Source organism: Hypanus sabinus, chromosome 23, assembly GCF_030144855.1.
Source record: "Hypanus sabinus isolate sHypSab1 chromosome 23, sHypSab1.hap1, whole genome shotgun sequence".
Lineage (NCBI taxonomy): Eukaryota > Metazoa > Chordata > Chondrichthyes > Myliobatiformes > Dasyatidae > Hypanus > Hypanus sabinus.
In genome coordinates this window covers 50,781,432-50,804,388 of record NC_082728.1, presented here as the reverse complement: position 1 = coordinate 50,804,388, position 22,957 = coordinate 50,781,432, and the positions used below count along the sequence as shown (strand labels likewise).

At 41.8% G+C, this 22,957-nt stretch overlaps 1 protein-coding gene across 2 annotated transcripts in view; it reads left to right on the top strand.

The window, feature by feature from the left end:
* Window positions 1-22,957, top strand: part of LOC132380187 (voltage-dependent T-type calcium channel subunit alpha-1G-like) — a 319,151-nt gene that overhangs the window by 6,935 nt on the left and 289,259 nt on the right. For both annotated transcript variants that reach the window (XM_059948872.1, XM_059948871.1), the window contains exon 2: window positions 1,807-1,940. In XM_059948872.1, coding sequence (XP_059804855.1) covers window positions 1,807-1,940 — 134 coding nt within the window. The remainder of the gene's footprint in view (window positions 1-1,806; window positions 1,941-22,957) is intronic.

The window sequence follows — 22,957 nt, the reverse complement described above, 5'->3', positions numbered from 1 at the left end:
TAATATATTGTCCACAATAGGGTCAGGAAGTTAAGCAATGATTCCAGAAAGCCTTAGAGTTCTAGAATGTTGGCATACCAAAGTCAAGTTCATGATTCTCAAACTTCACTCGTTCTTTAATGCAAAGGAACTTTTCCTTCTCAATTTCCCCAGTACAAAAGGCAGATTTGAAGCAATTTTTTATGGAAGGCTGACATCAGTGAAAGCCTTGGAAATACTAAGCTCCTGCAAATTATTATACTTTTTTAAAGATGAGTTTATCTTGTACAGCATTACTATATTAAAGTGAGAAGTTTGCTGAATTGAATTCAATTCTCCACACTCAGCCCTGTCAGCCACCACATTGCAGAAAATGTCGGGAGATGAGCATCATTCGTATTAAACCTAATTATTTATGATGAGATTTAGTACAGGTTGATCTCCATTAGTTGCAGTGATTCCTGTCGGCATCTGGTTTTGCCTGAACTGCAGATTGAAGCTTCATGCAGATAGTTTGTTATTCCAATTGGTACAATGAACAAATTTTAGCTGTTTAAGTTTGGCCACTTATGAGTAACTAAAGATCCAGATTTGCCTCCCCCTTGTCTCTTCTCTTCACCTGCCTATCACCTCTCCCTGGTCCCCTACTTCCGAACCTTTCTCCCATGATCCACTCTCCTCTCCTGTGAGGTTCCTCTTTCTTCAGCCCTTTACTTTTTCCATCTAGCACCTCCCAGCTTTTCACTTCACCCCCACCTCCCCCCCACCTTACTTCACCTATCACTTTCTAGCTTGCACTTCTCCTTCTTCCCCCCTCCCCCCGCCATCTTATTCTGGCTTCTTCCCCCTTCCCTTTCAGTCCCAAAGAAGGATCTCAGCCCAAAGCATTGACTTTATTCATTTCCATTGATGCTGCCTGACCTGCTGAGATTCAGATTTAAGAGTATTACCACATTCACATCAAAACATACAGTGAAATGTGTTCTTCGTATTACAACTAAAGCACCTAAAAATGCAGAGTGGGGGGAGGGTGTAGAGATTGGCACTGTGTAAGTGCCCTCTTAGTAGATGTCACTAAGAGGATGTGATAAGTGTTGTAACCTTAGCAACTGTTAAATACTTCCTAGGTTATAATTTTATTTCACACAGTTGAGTAAGTCTAATTGACCTTCCCATTCTTATCAAATTCTACATCCTATGCAACCACCAGCTCCTCCCTAATTTGAATGTATCCCAAAATACATCTTCCCCAATTGGCATTCCACTTAAGTGACACTCACCAAAAACAATATCCCAGTATTGAAAGGAAATGCAAAATTGCTTTTCATAGATTTTTTTTCAAGGGAGTGTTAAGGATTATGAAACTGAAGTGCATAAGTGGAAATAAGCTGCAAACTAAGAGTGATGAAAGGTTAGATGGGCAGAATGGCCAAGTGTGTTTTTACATTCCAACAATACCACTCTGTGACTTTCCAATTTTTCAAGGAATTGAAAGCACAAGTCACAGGTTGTGACAGGCAGCCTCATTCAGTAAACAATATTTGACTGCATCTTTAAAGTTTAATTCCAGACTCACAGTGAAGGAGATTAATTAATTGAGGGAGAGTTTGATTTCCAAGTTGAAGAGATGACAGTGGCGCCATTACCATTACAGCATAAATAACTTAGCACTGTGTCGATTTTTTTTTCTGGTTGCCCTCTGACAGGTTGTTTGAGATCCTATCCCATAAATGTCAGATCTTTTATAGCAGTCAACAGAGGCATCATGAAGCTCCTGCTTAGGCTCCATTGAAGCATGACATTTTGACTGGTAATTCTGTCTTTCAGGGATTTGATGACTTCATCTTTGCATTCTTTGCTGTGGAGATGATTGCCAAGATGATTGCGCTGGGCATCTTTGGCCCAAAATGTTACCTTGGTGACACTTGGAACCGTCTTGATTTTTTCATTGTTGTTGCTGGGTAAGTTCTCAGTTCTTTATTTGCCTTGGTGCCTTTTTGTTTGCTTTGTGCATATGAGAATTGTTTACATAGTGGAAGCTATTGAAGTACAAAGTCATGAAATTAAACAGCAGGGAAACAGCCCATTTTGTCCAACTCATACACACTAACCAATGGATATCCTTCCATACAGAGAATCATGGAATCTTAACTTAACCCAACCTGTTCTGAGGTTATAGAGCCCAGAGCCATTCTGTCCACACCAACCACCAAGTAACTATTTACACTAATTCCATTGGTCTATAGCTTTCAATACCTTGGTACTTAAAGTCTAAATACTTCTTAAATATCATGAAATTTTCTGTCTCCATCATCCAGAGTAGATTCCATATCTTAAGCACACTCTGGGTGAAAAAAAATACTCCTCAGATTACGTATGTCCTGTCATTTCTAGAGCTCCAAAGATTAATCAGGATTAATCTCCCCAACTGATCAACAGCATCCTGTCCCCTGTAACTCTCCTCACCATCAACATCCCCACTAATTTTCATGGCACTTGCAAACTTACTTTCTACAAGGATGTTGCTGAGTCTGGAGGACATGGACATGAATTCTAAGGAAAAATTTAATAGATTAGGATTTTATCCCTTGGAACATAGAAGATTGAGAGGAGATTCGATAAATGTATACAAAATGAGGGGTACGGAAATGGTAAATACAAGCAGGTATTTTCCACAGAAGTTGGGAGGGACTACAAAGGTTATGGATTAAGGGTAAAAGGTGAAAAGTTTAAGGAGAATATGTGGGGAAACCTTTTCACTCAGAGGGTCTTGAGAGTGTGGAACAAGATGCCAGCACAAATGGTGCCTGCAAGCTTGATTTCAACAATTAAGAGAAGTTTGGATAGGCATATGGATGGTAGCGGTATGGAGGGCTATGGCTCCAGTGCAGATCGATGGAAGTAGACAGTTTAAATGATTTTGCACAGAGTAGATGGGCTGAAGGGCTTGTTGCTGTACTGTATTTTCTATGACACTATGATTCTAATATAATTCGAAATCATTAATGCATATAACAAACCATAAGGATCCTAGCACCTACAACCATCACTGGTAATGGCTTCCAAGTAAAATAAAAAATTATCACCATTTCCAACAATTATCCTGCCACAAGCCAAGTATGGAGCCAATCCGACAACCTGCCTTGTACCTCATGAACTCTTTGGACCAATTTCCCATGTGAGACATTGTTTAAGGCCTTACTGGTCCACGTAGGCTAAATCAACCACACTGTTCTCATTAGATATTTTGTAATCTCTCAAATTGGACACCTAGGGTCGCCCTCCCCAATATAAAGTCATCCACAGTGGTGAGATTTAGTCTATTTTACAGAATCTAAATTCCATTGGCCTGCTGATTTCCTCCAGCGTTTTGTGTGTGTTGCTTGGATTTCCAGCATCTGCAGGTTTTCTCTTGTTTGTGATCTAAATTCCACTGTCTAGTACTTATCTAAGTGTACTTTCATATTTATTCAGTTCATTACTGTAATAGAATCAAAGTGTGTCATTTTTTTTAAACACACGTTCATCAGATATGTTTGCTGGAAGTACACTGCACATACTGAGGAACCAAAATACTTGTAGTAAGTTTCAATGCCAAATTCTGCTCTGGAAATCCCTGCTCCTGCACCAATCGGAATTATTAGATGGATGAACATGAAGACAATTGTTTAAGGAATGAATGACAATGTAAATGTACTGCTAATTTTAAATGTTCATTATGTTAAAGTGAAGAGGTTACTTCCTCTGTAAACTTAAATTATTCTTCAAGACCTATTTGTTTCATCTCTAAAATGCACTTGTTTATGGACTTCTCAAGATGAAGCACTACAGCTGGTTAATTCAATTGGACTAATAATTCTTCCCCTTATTCCATGTTATCCTTTTTTAGATGCACCCTTTCACTTTCCTTGTTACTCTTCTGCTTTCATTTTTCTTTCTTATGTTTCAACATCATCTGTCAGTTGAGAGGAAGTGGAGACAATTAAGTCTTCATTGTGACCTGAGGATTCTGAATCAGGATCAAAATCAGGTTTATTATCACTGACCTATGTCATGAAAGTTCTTGTTCTGCTTTCCAAACTTTGCATTATTTAAGAGCAAACGAAACAGAAGGAGGAATAGGGCTTTCACTCCCACACACCAGCTTTGGTATTCAGTAAAACCATCAGTGAGGGAGCATGGTCTTAAAGTGCTTAGATTCAGGTACAACGGGGATGTCAGAGGTAAGGTTTTCCACACAGAGAGTGGTGGGTATGTGGAATGCACTGCCAGTTACAGTGGTAGAGGCAGATACAATAGGGTCTTTTAAGAGACTCTTAGATGGATATAAGGATATTAGAAAAATAGAGAATTATGTATGTGTTAGGAAATTCTAGGCAGCTTCTAGAGTAGGTTACATGGTTGGCTCAATATTGAGGACCGAAAGGCCTGTAATGTGCTGTAAATTTCTACTTTTCTATGTTTCTACCTCAGCATCACTTTCCTGCACTAACAACATATACCTTGATCCCTCTACTATCTAAAAATACATCGGTCTCTTTCTTAAATATACTTACTGACAGCTCTCAAGTGGAAAATTCCAGGAATTCAAAATCCTCCAGATAAAGACATTTCGCATCTCAATCCTAAATGACCGACTCTTCTTTCAAACCATTAGTATGACAAGATGGCACAGCTAGAAGAGCAGTTTCTTCTGTGCCAGAGACCTGGTTTTGATCCTGACCTTGGGTGTTGTTCTTGTGGGGTTTGTACGTTCTCCCTGTGATTGTGTGTGTTTCCTCTGAGTGCTCTGGTTTCCACCCACATCACAAGGTAGGTTAATTGGCCACTGTAAATTGCCCCTAGTATGTAGGTAAGTGGTAGAATCCTAGGGTGGGAAAGTTGAAGAGAATACGGGGGGTATTTAAAAAACAGGTTAATGTACAATCAATGTGAAATAGGTGGTTGGTGGCTGATGTTGAATCGAAGGCTTGATTTCAGGTTGTATCTCTCTTTGACTTACAACATTTGGTTCTAGTCACATCAGTCAGGGGAAATAGCAACCGTGCACCTTGACAGCACACACAGAATGCTGGAGGAATTCAGCAGGCCAGGCAGCAACCATGTACCTGAGCCAAAAGTCTATAAGAAAACTGTACGTTTCAATGAGATAACCTCTCATTCTTCTAAGCTCCAGACAATATTGGCTATCTGCAACATTTCTCTTCAAAGAAACCAAGCTAGAAATCTTTGTTACATTCTCTCCATCTTTTCATCTGTAGTGAGACCAGATCTGTACACAGTATTCCAGGCGGTTTCTCACCAGGGCCATGTGTCATTACAAAAGACTGTTTATTTTTGGAATTAAATCTTTCTATAAAGAGAAGTTAAGATGCTTTTGCTTAACTGCTTGCTCTATCTATAAGTTAACTTTCAGTGATTCATATAACAAACACCCTGGTCCTTCTAAACACCAACACTTTTTTAATTTTTCACCACTTTTTGTGCCAGACTGGAAGTCCTCACAATTTTCCATATTGTATTCCATCTGCCAAACCCTTTCCCTTTCACTTACATCTTTGAAGTCTTCCTGCATCCTCCTCACAAATCACACTGCTGCCTAGCTTTGTATCATAAACTTGGATATAATACACTTGCTTCCCTCATCAAAATCTCTGATGTATGTTATGAATAGCTCCCAGTCTCGTGTCCCAAAAAATCATCCAAATATTCCTACTCAATGGTTACTGTCCATGAATCAATCTTCATATCTCATTATTACCCCAATCTTATGTGGTTAGCTATGGCTCCTTTTGGAAGGCCTGCTAATCATCCAATTTATCATGTCCACATGTTTTCCTATTTCTATTATAGTGATTACAACATCAGAAACTCTAACATATTTGTCAAATATATTGCTTTTTCATAAATTTATTCTGATTCATCTAATGCTATTGTAAAAGCCATGCATCTGTTCTCCGTCTACATTGCATTTTTGCTGCACAATTATTATGTTTATTATGGTAACTAGTCACATGAGTGAAGGGTATAAGTCCCATCTTCATGCTTTGTTTGGGACTGGGGACAGACAGATGTTGTATCTTTTGCTGATCAGTCAATTATGCTTAACTTACACTTGGGTATATTTAAGTTTCATCGCTTCAAGATTGTATATTTGCTAATTGCTAATAAATGTTCAAATACCCATCTTCAATCATTATTGGAGCTGAGGGCATGCCATGCAAGTATAACAAATGCACGGGGTCGCCAGTACCAGCAATTGTTTTAGTTAGAACTGGCCGCTACAGCTATTATTATTTTACAAGAGTCCTGCTACCACTTCTTAATAGATCCTAGCATTTTCTCTACTGTTGATGATAGGCTAAGACATTCTTAGATAGTAAAGTTACATTTATTACCTTCAAATCTGTGGAAGATGTTCGTGAATCTATGGGATTTTTGGTAGATTGCAACTAGTGCATCCACTATCTACTGAGCCACCTCCTCCAAATTCCTCAGGGTACAGGTGAACAGGTGTCAGGGAATTATTGTGTTTCAGACTCATTGATACAAATATTTATTTGCATTTTACATCATTTCCTCTTTTGCCCATTAGAATTTCTCCCATATCATTGTCAGGAATCTACTTTTCTGTTAATTTTTATATATCTATGGAAGTTCTTGCTGTGTTTTCCCCAGCAAACTCTTACATTCAAAATTCCCAGTCATTTTTTTGTTTCTCTCTTGAATCCTATTTTATTTCCCCAAATCACCAAGTTCATTGCTAATTTTGTCCATGTTTTAAGACCATTTCTGATTCATTTTTAGAATTTCTCTTATTGACCTCAGCTAGACCACATTTCCTTTTGAGCTTTCATGTTTTAATGGTACAATACTTTCATTAGTTCTATTAATGTTAGGCATTGTTTGTTCACTCTCAGCTCTTCTAATGTGGTTTCCCAATCTACCATGCTAAGTTACGGCTCATTACTTCACTGTTTGTTTTGGTTTGGAACCATGGTTTTGGGCTGAACTAAACCACTTTCAATCCAAAATAAAATGCTAATATATTAAAACCACTCTTTCCATTAAACCTTTTAACTTTGAGATTTTTATTTAACATGTTTTTATAGTAAATTTATAATGGTTTTCTTATTGGTTTTCCAATATACGAATAAAAAGCTCTCTCTCTTATACTCCAGAAATTCATCCTCCACATTATTATCTCTAATTGCTTTGTCCAATGATTTTGGTATTTCTTTGTTATATGTACCTTAAATTTCTATATTTATAATAGTACTACCACTGCTTAGAGCCTGTAGAAGACTCACAAAAATATATTCTGGCTCTTGTTATTTCTGTTCTCCAACGAACCCAATTCTACCTCTTTGCTATTCTTCGCCCCCCCCCCCCACTCTTGATGCTGCTTTCACCCGCATCTTCTCCTTTTCCCCTACATCTTTGTTCATCCCATCTTCCTGCTGCCTTAATAGTGAGAGTGTTTCTCTTGTCCTTACCTATCACCCCATCAACCTCCAACACGCTTTCCTCCACAATTTCCGCCACTCCAAAGGGGTCCTACCACTAAACATATCTTTACCTTCTCCCCCCTCCACTTTCCGCAAGGATTGCTCCCTCCACAATTCCCTTGTTCATTGGTCCCTCCCGACTAATTTCCCTCACGGCGCTTATCCTTGCAAGTGGCCTGAATGCGACACCTGCCCATCCACCTACTCCCTTGCCTCCTTTCAGGATCCCAGGCAGTCCTTCCAGAGGAGACTATATTTCTCCTGCAGATCTGCTGGGGTCATCTGTTGTTCCACATTGGTGAGATCCATTGTAAATTGGGGGACCACTTCATCAAGCGCCTCTACAGCATCGGCCACAAGCGGGTCTTCCCGGTGGGCAATCTTCTTAATTCCATTCTCATTCCCATATCTGTTCTGACCTGTTGTTCCATGGCTTCCTCATGTGCCAAGATGAGGCTACCCCTGGGGTGGAGAAGCAACACCTTATATTCCGTCTGGGTAGCCTCCAACCCGATGGCATGAATTTTGATTTCTCCTTCTGGTAAACAAATTCCCCACCCCCATCACCCTTCTTCTATTCCCCACTCTGACCTTCTTCTCACCTGCCTTTTACTTCTCCCTGGGTACCCACTTCCTTCCCTTTCTCCTATAGTCCACTCCTCTCTCCTATCAGATTCCTTCTTCTCCAGCCGTTAACCTTTCCCACTCACCTGGCTTCACCTATCATCTTCTAGCCTGCCTCCTTCCCCTACCCTCACCTTTTAATTCTATCACTTTCCCCCTTCCTTCTCAGTCCTGAAGAAGGGTTCCATCCCAAAACCTTGACTATCTATTAATTTCCATAGCTGCTGCCTGACCTGCTGAATTTGTGTGCGTTACTTCTTCATTTTCTGAGCTCATATCCTTTCTCTTTATTGTTTTTAATCCAATCTTTATTATCAAGGTTACCCTCATCTTTTTTGTATTTTAATCTCTATACAGTTATCCCAGAATATTTTGGCCCAAAACTTTAGTCACTTTGCAACCATATTTCAGTGAGGTCTATTAGATACTATTTGTCTTTTTCTTTGAACCATCAACTCACCCAACCTGTTTCTACTTTTGCAGGCACTAGCTCAAGAGCCTTTTGTCATTTTACCATTTTCTTCTATTTTGACTGTAATGGGAGAATACTGCTATGCTCGGGCCCTCCCTGACACAGTAACCATTTCTTTTTCCTTTGCTAGCCCATTGTCCTTTCGCTTTGAATTTTCCTTTCACTTACTTTCATCTGAACTCACCCCATCCCATCCCACCACCTCATCTATTTAGTTTAAAGCTTTATCCTTACCCCTGGTTACAGAAACTAGTCAGAATATCAGGACATCGGGTCTAACCCGATTCAAGTTATGCTCATCTTAACAGTGGTTTCCTCTTTCCCCTACTTCCCACTCCAGTTCCAACATGTCAGTCCATGGCCTCTTCTACTGCCGCGATGAGGCCACGCACAGGTTGGGGAAGTATTCCATCCTGGGTAGCCTCCACCCTGATGGCTTGAACTTCCGGTAATTGCCTCCCCATCCACCTCTCCTTCACCATTCCCCATTTTCCGTTTCACTCGCTCACCTATCTCCTTACCTGCCCATCACCTCACCCAGGTGCTTCTCCCCTTCCATGGTCTCTGCCCTCTCCTGTCGCTCCCCCTTTTCCAGCCCTTTATCTCTTTCACCAACTTCCCAGCTCTTTACTTCACCTGCCCACCCCTCCTAGTTTCACGTATCACCTACTACCTTGTACTTCTTCCTGCCCTTCTCCACCCTCTTACTCTGACCTCACCATTTTTTCCAGTCCTGAAGAAGGGCCTTGGCCCAAAACATAGACTGTTTACTCTTTTCCATAGATGCTGCATGGCCTGCTGAGTTCCTCCAGAACTTTGTGTGTTTGGCTCCTCTCTCCCCTGAACTGGTGCCGATGGGCCTTGAACTGGAACACTTTTTTGTCATTCAACTCTTTGATCATACTGACCCTATGCCGATTTGCATGTGGCTCAAGGAGATAAACAGAGGTTATAACCCTTGTGATTCTGCATTATAATTAGCTTCCCGGGTATTTGTAGTCCTTCAGCAGATACTTCTAATTTGTCTGCCTTGACTGTGACGTTCAGATCTCTTTTCTCCCACTCCATTCTTCACCAGCCCTGGGGAGATTACTCAAATCTGGTACTAGACAGGCCACACAGCCATTCTGACTCACACTCATGATTACTATCCCCCTAACTATACTCTCCCTATCGTCCAACTTTATTGTCGTTCTCCCAACTTGAGTGGGTCATGGCACCATGGTGCAGAAGTCATTTTGCAAATCCTCTCACATAGACTGCAGAATTGCATATTTACTGAACAATTGCAATGAGTGAGGATTTTGCAAAGCCACCTTCTAAGATCTACCTCACATACTCAACCCCTCTAGCACTGCCTAATTGACTTATTCTGTTGTTTCTATCAACAGTGTGTGTGATTCCTTCTTAGTGCAATCCCACAGGCATTTTTTTTCATTCAGAGAGTGGGGAAGCTTTGGGCTCTGGAGGCTTAATCACATAGATTTCAGAAAAGTGGTCTCCAAACCATCCACCCCATCTTCACTCATTCTCCTCTGCTCTTGGTTTGCTTAAAATTGTCTACAGTCTCTTAAATAACCACTCCTCCCAAAAAAAAAGAATGCAGATCAACTTTACAATGTTAAAACTCTTCATTGTTTTACACATCCCTGATCTGCCGGACATGCTATAAAGTACCTGGTTTAACGTCATTCACCTCAGTAAATTTCTATTCACTGAAAGGCTGTCATTGAGCTTGCAGATTAATTGTGTTTGAAGTACCTATCAGCAATGATTTAATAGATGAGGAATGTGAATGGGTGGATCTGTTCTTTGTTCCTATGTTAAAGGCACAATCAATCTATGTTACATGGCAATCTACTTGAGGCTTGATTTTTTTCACATATGGATGGAATGCTTTTATGCAGTATGCTTTTAAAGTTCTATGTTGGTCTTTCATCAATATGGTCCAAACAATGGAACACCCTCTTAACTGTGGAAGAACATTCACCACAAAAACTGCAACAGTTCAAGAAGAGTATTGTGAGCAGTTTTGGTCCCCTTATCTAAGAAAGGATGTGCTGACATTGGAGAGTGTTCAAAGGAGGTTCATGAAAATGATTCCAGGATTGAAAGGTTTCTCATATGAGGAGTGTTTAATGGCTTTGGGCCTCTACTCACTGGAAATCAGAAGAATGAGGGGTGACCTCATTGAAACCGATTGAATGTTGACAGGCCTCAATAGAGTGGGTGTGGGGAGAATGTTTCCCTTAGTGGGAGAGCCTAAGAGCAGAGGACACAGTTTCAAAACAGAGGGGCATCCTTTTTGAACAGAGATGAGGAGAAATTTCTTTAGCCAGAGAGTGGTGAATCAGTGGAAATCATTCCCACAGGCAGCTGTGGAAGGCAAGTCACTGGGTATATTGAAGACAGAGCTTTTGATAGATTCTTGATTAGTCAGGGCATGAAGTAATACAGGGAGAAGGCAGGAAATTGGAGCTGAGAGTGCCGTGGCCTAATTCTGCTCCTATCTCTTATGGCCTTGAGAGCTCAGCACCACCTTTTGAAGGGCAGTTAGAGATGGGATACAAATGCTGACAAATTACCGGTGACGGCTACTTATTAAAACAATGAAACAGAACAAAAACCCAATGGATTGTGCATACCTGAAAATTCAACCCAAGTCTCCCTTGTGCAAGATATTCAATGCTGTGTAGTTACCAAGATCATATAGCAGATTTTTCTTTAGTAAAACTTATTTGCATCTTTGAGGCTCATAACAAATGCAAATGTCATATCAAAGCAAAGCATGAATTGAGAGTCAATACCAAGTTTGATATTACTTGCAAGAAGCATGCTTACCTAGACTAACATCTATGCCTGTAGCGTTAATCACGTCATGGTAGATTCTGTATAAGGTGCTTGTAGTGCGCTCTTCTCCCTACCCCTCAAAGACAAGATCTTTAGGGCTGCAGTTCATGGATCTTAAACTCAAGAAAGTCTGCAAATGCTGGAGATTCAGAGCAACATACATAAATTACTGGAGAAGCTCAGCAGGTCAGGTAACATCTATGGAAATGAATGAAGTCAATATTTCAGGCTGCGACCCCTCTTCAGGGCTGAAGGAAGGGGGAAGATGCCAGAAAAAAAGGTAAGGGGAGGGGAAGTAGGCTAGCTGGAGGTGATAGTTGAAGCCACATAGATGGAAGAGGTCTAGGGCTGCAGAAGAAGGAATCTGAGGAGAGAAGAGTGGACCATAGAAGAAAGGGAAGGAGGAGGGGACCAGGGGGAAGTGACAAGCAGGTGAGAAGTAAAAGGCTAGAATAGGAAACAGAGGAAGAGGGGAGGGGAGGAAAATTATTTTGCTGTTAGGAGAAATTGATATTCATGCTATTCAGGTTGGAAGCTACCCAGACGGAAAATGATGTGTTCCTCCTCCACTCTGAGGGTGGCCTCATCTTGGCACAAGCCAAGGCCATGGACCAAATTGTCAAAGTGGGAATGGGAATGGGAATTAAAATGTTTGTCCACTGGGAAACTTAGACAGTCATGGCAGATGATGCGGAGGTGCTCAATGAAGCGGTCCCCCATTTGAGTAGAGGTCCCCCAATTCGTTATAGGTCTGAGCACCAGCTCGAAGGGCCATAAGGGCCTATTCTGCACTGTAACTCAATAAATAAATTACAAAAATGCAGGAATTTACTATTAAGGAACATTTTGAAACTTATAATACAATCAATATATTTTAATGAAAGAGAGAGCATGCTTCATAACTTTTTAAAAGTTCTTTGCGAATACTGTAGAACAAGCAGGATGGATAAAGGGATAATAGTAAAGGTAGTGTATTGGTCTTCCAATAACGTTTGATAAGTGGTAAATAAGGTCATTGCACAAGCCCTTCACATTTTCATCAATGCTTACACCACCTCAGATTCCAACACAACTGATACAATGAAAGCCATTCAAATATCTTAATTACACTGGAAAATGCTATGGTCTTTAATGTTCCGTTTCTATTATTTGAATTGTCCAAGGCATTCTGCACATTACGTTCTAGCTAACCTAACACAGCAACTAGTACAAGAGGAAGACAACAAGAAGACCTGCGGCCTGAGTGATATGGGGCCCAACTTCAATACCAGGAACAGGAGGATAAGGAAGCCACTCAAATGAACAGCAACAATGGGTCTCCCAACTGAAAGACAAGGGATGTATTGTCCCTTGGGTTAAGGAACTCGCTTACTTTTCATAGGAGCTTGTTAATCATTGCTCCCAGTCAAACTAAATTGCCATTCCTTCAGGCTCACAACAACTCTCAACTTTCTTGTCACTGAAGAAAACTTCATTTGGAGAAGGAAGTCAGAGGATCAGAACGGGAGTACGGCAGGAGCCATTTTGATCTTTTCTTCTTCTCATCGGAGTTAAGAGAGGCGAGACTGCACAGGCGTGTGACGTCGGGCAGGAAAGCGGGGAAGATTTAAAAAGGACACAGACTTATACAGCGGGCAGCAGAGTGAACCAGGAGAAAAGTGTAGGCTTAAGGGCTTTTGCTCAATGGGCTTAGGCGGAAGCGGGCGAGGCAAGGTAGGTTTAGGTTTTAGTTTCTCCTGTTATTTGAAGAACGGGGAAGTATGAGTGTGAGGGCAGCTTGTTGTTCTCAGTGTCGGATGTGGGAGGTCCTGGAGAACCTAGCCTCCTGGAAGTCCACATCTGCACCAGGTGCGCCGAACTTCAGCTCCTAAGGGACCGTGTAAGGGAACTGGAGCTGCAGCTCGATGACCTTCGTCTGGTCAGGGAGAGTGAGGAGTTGATAGAGAGGAGTTACAGGCAGGTGGCCACACCAGGGCCACGGGAGGCAAACAGGTGGGTCACGGTTAGGAAGGGGAAGGGAAAGAGTCAGGTACTAGAGAGTACCCCAGTGACTGTACCCCTTAACAATAAGTACTCCTGTTTGAGTACTGTTGGGGGGGACAGCCTACCTGGGGGAAGCGACAGTGGCCATGCCTCCGGCACAGAGTCTGGCCCTGAGGCTCAGAAGGGTAGGGAAAGGAAGAGGAAGGCAGTATTAATAGGAGATTTAATAGTTAGGGGTCAGATAGGCGATTCTGTGATCAGGAGACCCGAATGGTAGTTTGCCTCCCTGGTGCCAGGGTCCGGGATGTTTCTGATCGCATCCAAGATATCCTGAAGTGGGAGGGTGAGAAGCCAGAGGTCGTGGTACATGTAGGTACCAATGACATAGGTAGGAAAAGGGAAGAGGTCCTGAAAGGAGAATATAGGGAGTTAGGAAGGCAGTTGAGAAGAAGGACCACAAAGGTAGTAATCTCAGGATTACTGCCTGTGCCACACAACAGTGAGAATAGGAATGGAATGAGGTGAAGGATAAATGTGTGGCTGAGGGATTGGAGCAGGGGGCAGGGATTCAAGTTTCTGGATCATTGGGACCTCTTTTGGGGCAGGCATGACCTGTACAGAAAGGACGGGTTACACTTGAATCCTAGGGGGACCAATATCCTGGCGGGAAAGTTTTATAGAGCTGTGAGGAAGGGTTTAATTTGCCAGGGGGATGGGAACTGAAATGATGGAGCAGAGGAGACAGAAAACAGAAATAGATCTAAGGTAGTGAGCAGTAAGGATGTCATGAAGGACAGGCAGGTGATCGAGCAAATTTGCAGCCATTGGGATGAGTTGCAGTGCAATCGATGCAAAAAGTACCAGATACTGGACTTAAGGAATTATACTTAAATGCACGCAGCTTAAGGAATAAGGTGGATGATCTTGTTGTACAGTTACAGATTGGCAGGTATGTTATTGTGGCCATCACTGAGTCATGGCTAAAGGATGCATGTCTCTGGGAGCTGAACGTCCAAGGATACACAGTGTATCCGGAGGATAGGCAGGTAGGTAGAGAGGGTGGCATGGCTTTAATGGTAAGAAATTATATTAAATCATTAGAAAGAGGTGACATAGGATCAGAAGGTACAGAATCTTTATGGGTTGAGCTAAGAAATCGCAGGGGTAAAAGGACCCTGATGGCAGTTATCTATAGACCTCCAAACAGCTGCAGTGATGTGGACTACAAATTACAACAGGAAATAGAAAAGGCTTGCCAGAAGGGCAGTTTTACGATCATTGTAGGGGATTTTAACATGCGAGTGGATTGGGAAAATCAGGTCAGCGCTGGATCTCAAGAGAGAGAATTTGTAGAATGTCTACAAGATGGCTTTTTAGAACAGCTTGTTGTTGAGCCCACTAGGGGATTGGCTGTACTGGATTGGGTGTTGTGTAATGAACCAGAGGTGATTAGAGAGATGGAAGTGAAGGAACCCTTAGGAGGCAGTGATCACAACATGATTGAGTTCACTGTGAAATTTGAGAAAGAAGCCGAAATCTGATGTGTCAGTACTTCAGTGGAGTAAAGGAAATTACAGTGGCATGAGAGAGCAATTGGCCAAGGTTGATTGGAAAGGGACACAAGCAGAGCAGCAGTGGGTGGAATTCATGCGAGAAGTGAGGAAGGTGCAAGACAGATATATTCCAAAAAAGAAGAAATTTTTGAATTGAAAAAGGATGCAACTGTGGCTGACAAGAGAAGTCAAAACCAAAGTAAAAGCAAAGCAGAGGGCATACAAGGAAGCAAATATTAGTGGAGTGGGAAGACAGAGGATTGGGAAATTTTTAAAAGCTTACAAAAGGAAACTAAGAAGGTCATTAAGAGGGAAAAGATGAATTATGAAAGGAAGCTAGCAAATAATATCAAAGAGGATACTAAAAGCTTTTTTCAAGTATATGAAGAATAAAAGACAGGTTAGAGTAGACATAGAACTGATAGAATATGATGCTGGAGAAATTGTAATGGGAGATAGCGGAGGAACTGAACGAGTATTTTGCATCAGTCTTCACTGAGGAAGCCATCAGCAATATACCAGGCATTCAAGGGTGTCAGGGAAGAGAAGTGTGCACAGTCACAATTATGACAGAGAAAGTACTCAGGAAGCTGAATAGTCTAAGGGTAGATAAATCTCCTGGACCAGATGGAATGCACCCTCGTGTTCTGAAGGAAGTAGCAGTGAAGATTGCGGAGGCATTAGCAATGATCTTTCAAAAGTCGATAGATTCTGGCCTGGTTCCGGAGGACTGGAAGATTGCAAATATCACTCCGCTATTTAAGAAGGGGGCAAGGAAGCAAATAAGAAATGATAGACCTGTTAGCTTAACATTAGTGGTTGAGAAGTTGTTGGAGTCAATTGTCAAGGATGAGGTTATGGCATATGACAAGACAGGCAGAACTCAGCATGGTTTCCTTAAAGGAAAATCCTGCCTGACAAACTCAGTGCAATTTTTTGAGGAAATTACAAGTAGGCTAGATAAGGGAGATGCAGTGGATGCTGTGTATTTGGATTTTCAGAAGGCCTTTGACAAGGTGCCACACATGAGGCTGCTAAACAAGATAAAAGCCCATGGAATTACCGGAAAGTTACATACATGGATAGAGCATTGGTTGATTGGCAGGAAACAGAGAGTGGGAATAAAGGGATCCCATTCTGGTTGGCTGCCAGTCACCAGTGGTGTTCCACAGGGGTCCGTGTTGGGGCCGCTGCTTTTTACGTTGCATATCAACGATTTGGATTATGGAATAGATAGCTTTGTGGCTAAGTTTGCTGATGATACAAAGATAGGTGGAGGGGCCGGTAGTGCTGAGAAAACAGAGAGTCTGCAGAGAGACTTGGATAGATTGGGGGAATGGGCAAAGAAGTGGCAAATGAATTACAATGTCAGAAAGTGTACGGTCATGCACTTTGGTAGAAGAAATAAATGGGCAGATTATTATTTAAATGGGGAGAGAATTCAAAGTTCTGAGATGCAACGGGACTTGGGAGTTCTCGAGCAGGATACCCTTAAGGTTAACCTCCAGGTGAAGAAGGCGAATGCAATGTTGGCATTCATTTCTAGAGGAATAGAGTATAGGAGCAGGGGTGTGATGTTGAGGCTCTATAAGGCACTAGTGAGACCTCACTTGGAATACTGTGTGCAGTTTTGGGCTCCCTATTTAAGAAAGAATATGCTGACATTGGAGAGCGTTCAGAGAAGATTCACTAGAATGATTCCGGGAATGAGAGGGTTAACATATGAGGACCATTTGACCGCTCTTGGACTGTACTCCTTGGAGTTTAGAAGAATGAGGGGAGACCTCATAGAAACATTTCGAATGTTGAAAGGCATGGACAGAGTGGATGTGGCAAAGTTGTTTCCCATGGTGAGGGAGTCTAGTACGAGAGGACAAAACTTGAGGATTGCAGGGCACCCATTCAGAACAGAGATGCGAAAAAAAATTTTTAGCCAGAGGGTGGTGAATCTATGGAATTTGCTGCCACGGGCGGCAGTGGAGGCCAAGTCATTGGGTGTATTTAAGGCAGAGATTGATAGGTATCTGAGTAGTCAGGGCATCAAAGGTTATGGTGAGAAGGTGGGGGAATGGGACTAAAGGGGAGATTGGATTAGCTCATGATGAAATGGTGGAGCAGACTCGATGGGCCAAATGGCTGACTTCTGCTCCTTTGTCTTATGGATCATCCTTGGCAGTAGCAGATGATCTTTTCTGTTCACCACTGCATCACCTAGGTTCTCCATTTCTAGAGGAATAATTTCATTTATTTGGACATCACTGAGGAGCGGCTGGCATCTTGTGTACCATTTTTGCCAGTATTGCTGACTTCCTATGAGTGAAGGCAGCCATTGACTATACTTCTGTGCCCTCAAGAGTTCCCTTTAACAATCCAACACCTTTCATTGACAGAAATTTCCATCTACTTAAATATATAGCTGATCATTCACAATGAGAAATGATCTCGATGCGCAGCACAGTGTCAATGACTCTATTACGGGAAAGTTACATATGTAGATAGAGCATTGGTTGATTGGCAGGAAACAGTGAGTGGGAATAAAGGGATTCATTGTCTGACTCTTTGAATGGATGGCACTGAAGAATGGTTCCTTGGCTCCTCACACCAGTGCACATTCCAGCCTCTGCAGCTGAGCATAGACATAACAAGAACTAGGCAAATGCAGAACCATAGTAGAAGATGCCATAGATCTCCTGAAGAAGAAATGTTATCTGCATTGGCTAAAGTGATCCTGAAGTCTACAATGACCAGGTGCTGAGACTTCGTGCTGCCCTATTCAGCCAGTCAAACTTAACATCTTTGGTGTAACTCACCTTTATGCTGTTAGCCAATTACACCTTTTCGTTTATCTGCCCCCTTTAACATTAGTGCTAAGTAGAACGATGTTTCAGCACACCAATAACTAATGGAATTAATAGGTTAAGTGTGTGGGCAGGAATTTGGCAGATAGAATATAACGTGAGGAGGCGTGACATTATCTCTTTAGCAGGAAGAATAGAAAAGTGGATTTCTTTTAAGTGTTGAGACAACAGAATGCCGCAACCTCTTTGTGTGGCATCTTATCAGCTATGCTTGTTCTATCTTAAGATTTCCTTTTCATAAACCTGCATTTATTGTTTCTACCATCTTGTGGTATTCTAAATTATCTGTTACCACTTCTAGAAGGGGTTCCAACAGACTTCTGGCTTTAAACTAACCTGCCTAAACTCCTTTCTTTCTGTCACCTTCCATTCCCGAATGGTGATATTACATACCTTCGAAGCCATCCAGAATCTGTAGAAGTTTGGAAAATTATGACAAATGCAGCAGTTCATATCTTTGTGGCCACCTCTTTTAGTAACTAAGTATTTGAACAATTAAGTCAAGGGGATTTCTTCATCCTAATCTCTACGCACTCAACTAATTCTTTACAAATATTAATTACATTATGTTCTGTACTTTTATTCCATTCTTGGCTTCACACTATTTTTGGCACTCTATGTGCCTAGCTTACTATTTATGTATTATAAGTTCTCTTTTGACATCAAAGGACCCATATTCACATTCCTCCATTTCATATATCTGAAGAACTATCAAACTTTTTCTATAGTATTTAGTGGTTTTGGAGATGAGTACAAATAAATGCACGACTACCAGAGGTATTTGAGAAGAGAGGGCTTTAGTTTCCTGGGGCATTAGGCTAGTTTTGCAGATCGTGGGACCTGTGCAGGCTAAGTGCAATGTATCTCAACAGGGTCAAGACCAACAACATCATGAGTAGGTTTGTTGGTGTGGTTGGGCTCAATTTAGTGACCAAGGTGAAGGGGACTCGAGCATAGATTCAGAAGAGACCATTTCAGAACTGGAAATAGAAAGATGAAATTTATTAAGAGAGTTTGAAAGGAATTAAGAATAAACATTAGAGAACAGAAAGAAATGGTCTGACTGTGGGGTACATTTCAATGCAAGGAGTATAGCTTAGTTGAAATCATTAATGGGCTCGTGGAAATATGCCATTACAATTATTTCTGAAATACAGCTTAAAGAGCAGAGCTGGAAATATAAGAAATATTGTTATAGGGTTGGAGATGGGCACACAATTAAGTAGTTAGAGGTTGGGGTAATTGGTAATATATTTTAAAGAAACAACCACACCTCTGAGTACAGCTACTATATTGGAAGGATCAACACACCTGGCTATATGGTTAAACCAAAGAAAATACAGTAGAAGGAAATCACAATATTGATGCTGCATTAAAAAACCTCCAATCTATTATGGGGAGAAGGTTTTTTGCCACCTTCTCTATTAGTGACCCTTGTACAACTATTCCAAACAAAACTGTTACTTTTTATTACTAATACCATCCTTGATTCATCCTGAAAGCATCACCCATACCTTCAAAATATAGTCATGGCAACACGCACAAAATGCAGGAGGAACTCAGCAGGCCAGGCAGCATCTATAGAAAAAAGTACAGTCAATGTTCTGGGCCAACTACTTTTTTCCATAAATGCTGCCTGGCCTGCTGAGTTCCTCCAGCATTTTGTGCGTGTTGCTCAGATTCCCAGCACCTGCAGATTTTCTCATTTGTGAAATATATAGTCTTGTCTATTTCCTGCTGAATTATATTCTGGTTGTGTTTAGTGATAGAGATAATAAGACTAAGAGCAGAACTAGGCCATTTGGCCCTTTGAGTCCGCTCTGCTATTCAATCATGCGATCATTTTTTCCCCACTTCAGCCTCACTCCCTGGCCTTCACCCCAGAACCTTTGATGTCGTGGCCAATCAAGAACCTGTCAATCTCCGCCTTAAATACACCCAATGACCTGGCCTCCACAGTTGCCTGTGGTAATAAATTCCACAAATTCACCACCCTTTGGCTAAAAAAAAATTCCACATACCTGCTTCAAATTTCCCCTTGGGGATGAATAAAGTATCTATCTATCTATCAAATGAATGTCCCTCTATCCTAATGCTGCTTCCTCTTGTCCTAGACTCCCCCAACATGGGAAACATCCTTTCCACGTCAACTCTGTCTAGGCCTTTCAACATTCAAAAGGTTTCAATGAGATCCCCTCTTATTCTTCTAAGTTCCAGCAAGTACAAACCCAGAGCCATCCAAACATTCATCATATGACAACACTTTCATTCCCAGAATTATCCTTGTGAACCTCCTCTGAACCCCCTCCAATACCAGCATATCTTTTCTTAGATGAGGAGCGCAAAGCTGTTCACAGTACTCAAGATGACGCCTCACCAGTGTCACAATGTGGGGGCAAGGGTGCTGGGGGAGGACCCAAATGCAGGACACTGTTTTGTGGGGTTAACCAAATAGAGTTTATTACTAGTTACAGGGAGAGCCGTGAGGCAAGGATAGAGCAGAGAGAAATCAAGGAGAGCAAAGTGGAAACAGGAATAGGCATATCAGACAAGGACAGGCCCTGGACTAGGACTTGGAGATCGGAGCCAGGACTCAGAACATGGACCTCGGAGCCAGGACTTGACACTGGAACACCAGAGCCAGGACTTGATACACAAACATAGGACATAGAACACTGAGCCGGGAATACTCCTTAGACATTGGATGGAGTCGGGACTCTTCTTGACAAAGGGTCAGGACCCTTCTAGGGTACAGGGCCGGGACCCCTTTTAAACACAGGTCATGGATACGGAGACCACAGAACAATAGACGGTGCTATAACTGGGCACGTTTTCTCCAAGCAGTGGTGAGCTCCTGACTCACCCTGGTGGGTTAACCTTGCCGGACCCGCTCTGACAAGGGAAGGCGGCTTGCTGGCACTTGCTTCGGGAGGAGACTTGGCTCGCTCCGGCAAGAAACTTAGTTGGCCCTGGCTAGATGACTTAGGCTCGCACTAGCTTCAGTGACTTCGTTAACGCTCCATAACACTCTTGCCCTGAACGGCTGACGCCGGGGATTTATAAACTGCGGGTTCGGTCGAGAGTACATTGTCTTTAATCACCAAGCCCGAGGGACACAGGAAAAAAGGGAATTAAAGGGAAACAAGGAGTCAACGGTTCGGATCGTAACACAAACAAGGTAAATTTAGAGGGAACCCAACCCGGACATTGACAACCGGTGCCTTATAAAGCCTCAGCATCACATCGCTGCTCTTGTATTCTAGACTTCTTGAAATGAATGCTAACATTGCATTTGCCTTCCTCACCACCGAGTCAATCTGCAAATTAACCTTATTCTGCACAAGGACTCCCAAGTCCCTTTACATCTCAGATTTTTTGGATTTTCTCCCTGTTTAGAAAATAGTCTGCACATTTATTTCAACTACCAAAATGCATGATCATGCATTTTCCAGCATTGTATTTCATTTGCCACTTTCTTGCCCATTCTCATAATCTGACTAAGTCCTTCTGTAGCCTACCTCTTTCCATAACACTACCTGCTGCTCCACCAATCTTTGTATCATCTGCAAACTTGGCAACAAAGCTGTCTATTCCATCATCTACGTCATTTATATACAGAATAAAAAGAAGCAGTCCCAACACTGACTTTGCGGAACACCACTAGTCACTGGCAGCCAACCAGAAAAGGATCCTTTTATTCCTACTCGCTGCCTCCTACCAATCAGCCAATGCTCTAACCTGTTAGTAACTTTCCTGTAATACCATGGGCTCCTAACTTGGTAAGCAGCCTCATGTGTGGCCCCTTGTCAAAGGCCTTATGGAAGTCCAAATATATAACACCCACTGCATCCCCTTTATCTATCCTACTGTAGTTTCTTCAAAGAATTCCAACCAGTTCATCAGGCAATATTTTCCCTTAAGGAAAAATGCTGACTTTGTCCTAAGTTGTCTGGTGTCCTGTTTCCTGACCAGTCAGGGCATCAAAGGATATGTCAAAAAGGCAGGTGTATGGGTTTGAGTGGGATTCAGGATCAGCCATGATGGAATGGTAGAGCAGACTTGATAGGCTGAATGGCCTAATTCTGTTCCTATGTCTTATGGTCACCAAGTACTCCATAATCTCATACCTGACAGTTGACTCCAACATCTTCTCAGCCACTGAAGTCAGGCTGATGTCAATACGTGTCTCCCTGGACTCAATGTGTTCCACAACTACCTAACTGTGCTTTAAGAAGTTAACTTTTTAGGCAGCATTTAGCTAGTGGTTCCCTAATTTTAGAAAATCATCCTTCTTCTCTTTTCTGGTATTAAGAGTGGTTCTGTAAATCCACTTATTAATATCAACCAGTTTGCTAGAAACTTGGATCATGTCCCAGCCTTTCTACATTCTAATAGGAACAGATGTTGTTGCTTAATTGTGTATTAGCACTGAAAAAATATATTCATTTCAGTTAGATTTTCCTACAATCTACAACACAGCTTTCCAAATGTTTCTTGATTTCCACAATGGCAGTCTTGTTCTGAAGGAGTTGAGCAATCAATTTCCTCATTGCCTCCTATGCTTATTCACTATTACAATTAGAAGGAATACAGAAGCAAATTATCATAAATCGTCACTTGTTCCTTTTGACTTACACCTGCATTCATGCCCCAGCTCCTCCCCGCACTTTTTTACACCTCTAAGATATTTTTTCTATTGTATTTGCTCTCATGCCGCAAATAGCTCCAAAACTCCCACCCTAATACCCATCCCATCATCTGCTCATACAATCAAATGCAGTGAGGGAAATCACAAGGGTCCTGCAAATGAGCTTGCATCATGTAATGTGATCTCTGGTCCAGACGTAATATGTCTCAGTACTCTCTTGATGTAGTGCTGAGAGGCAATACAATCCTCAAGCTGGCAAATCACTCCAGAAGCTTAGCACCCTCTGGGAAAATATTCATTATTTCATTTCCTATACCTTTCTGTGTAAAAACATGAGTTTCCATTAGCATTCCCTCAAAGGCTCAAAATGGAACTTGAAATCACATGTGTGAATCTACATCATTCCCTTTGCCTTCCTGGTTACAGTAAAGGTTTGAGGAACAGAGGGAGGAGGATAATAGTGTGGATGGATACATTTGCTA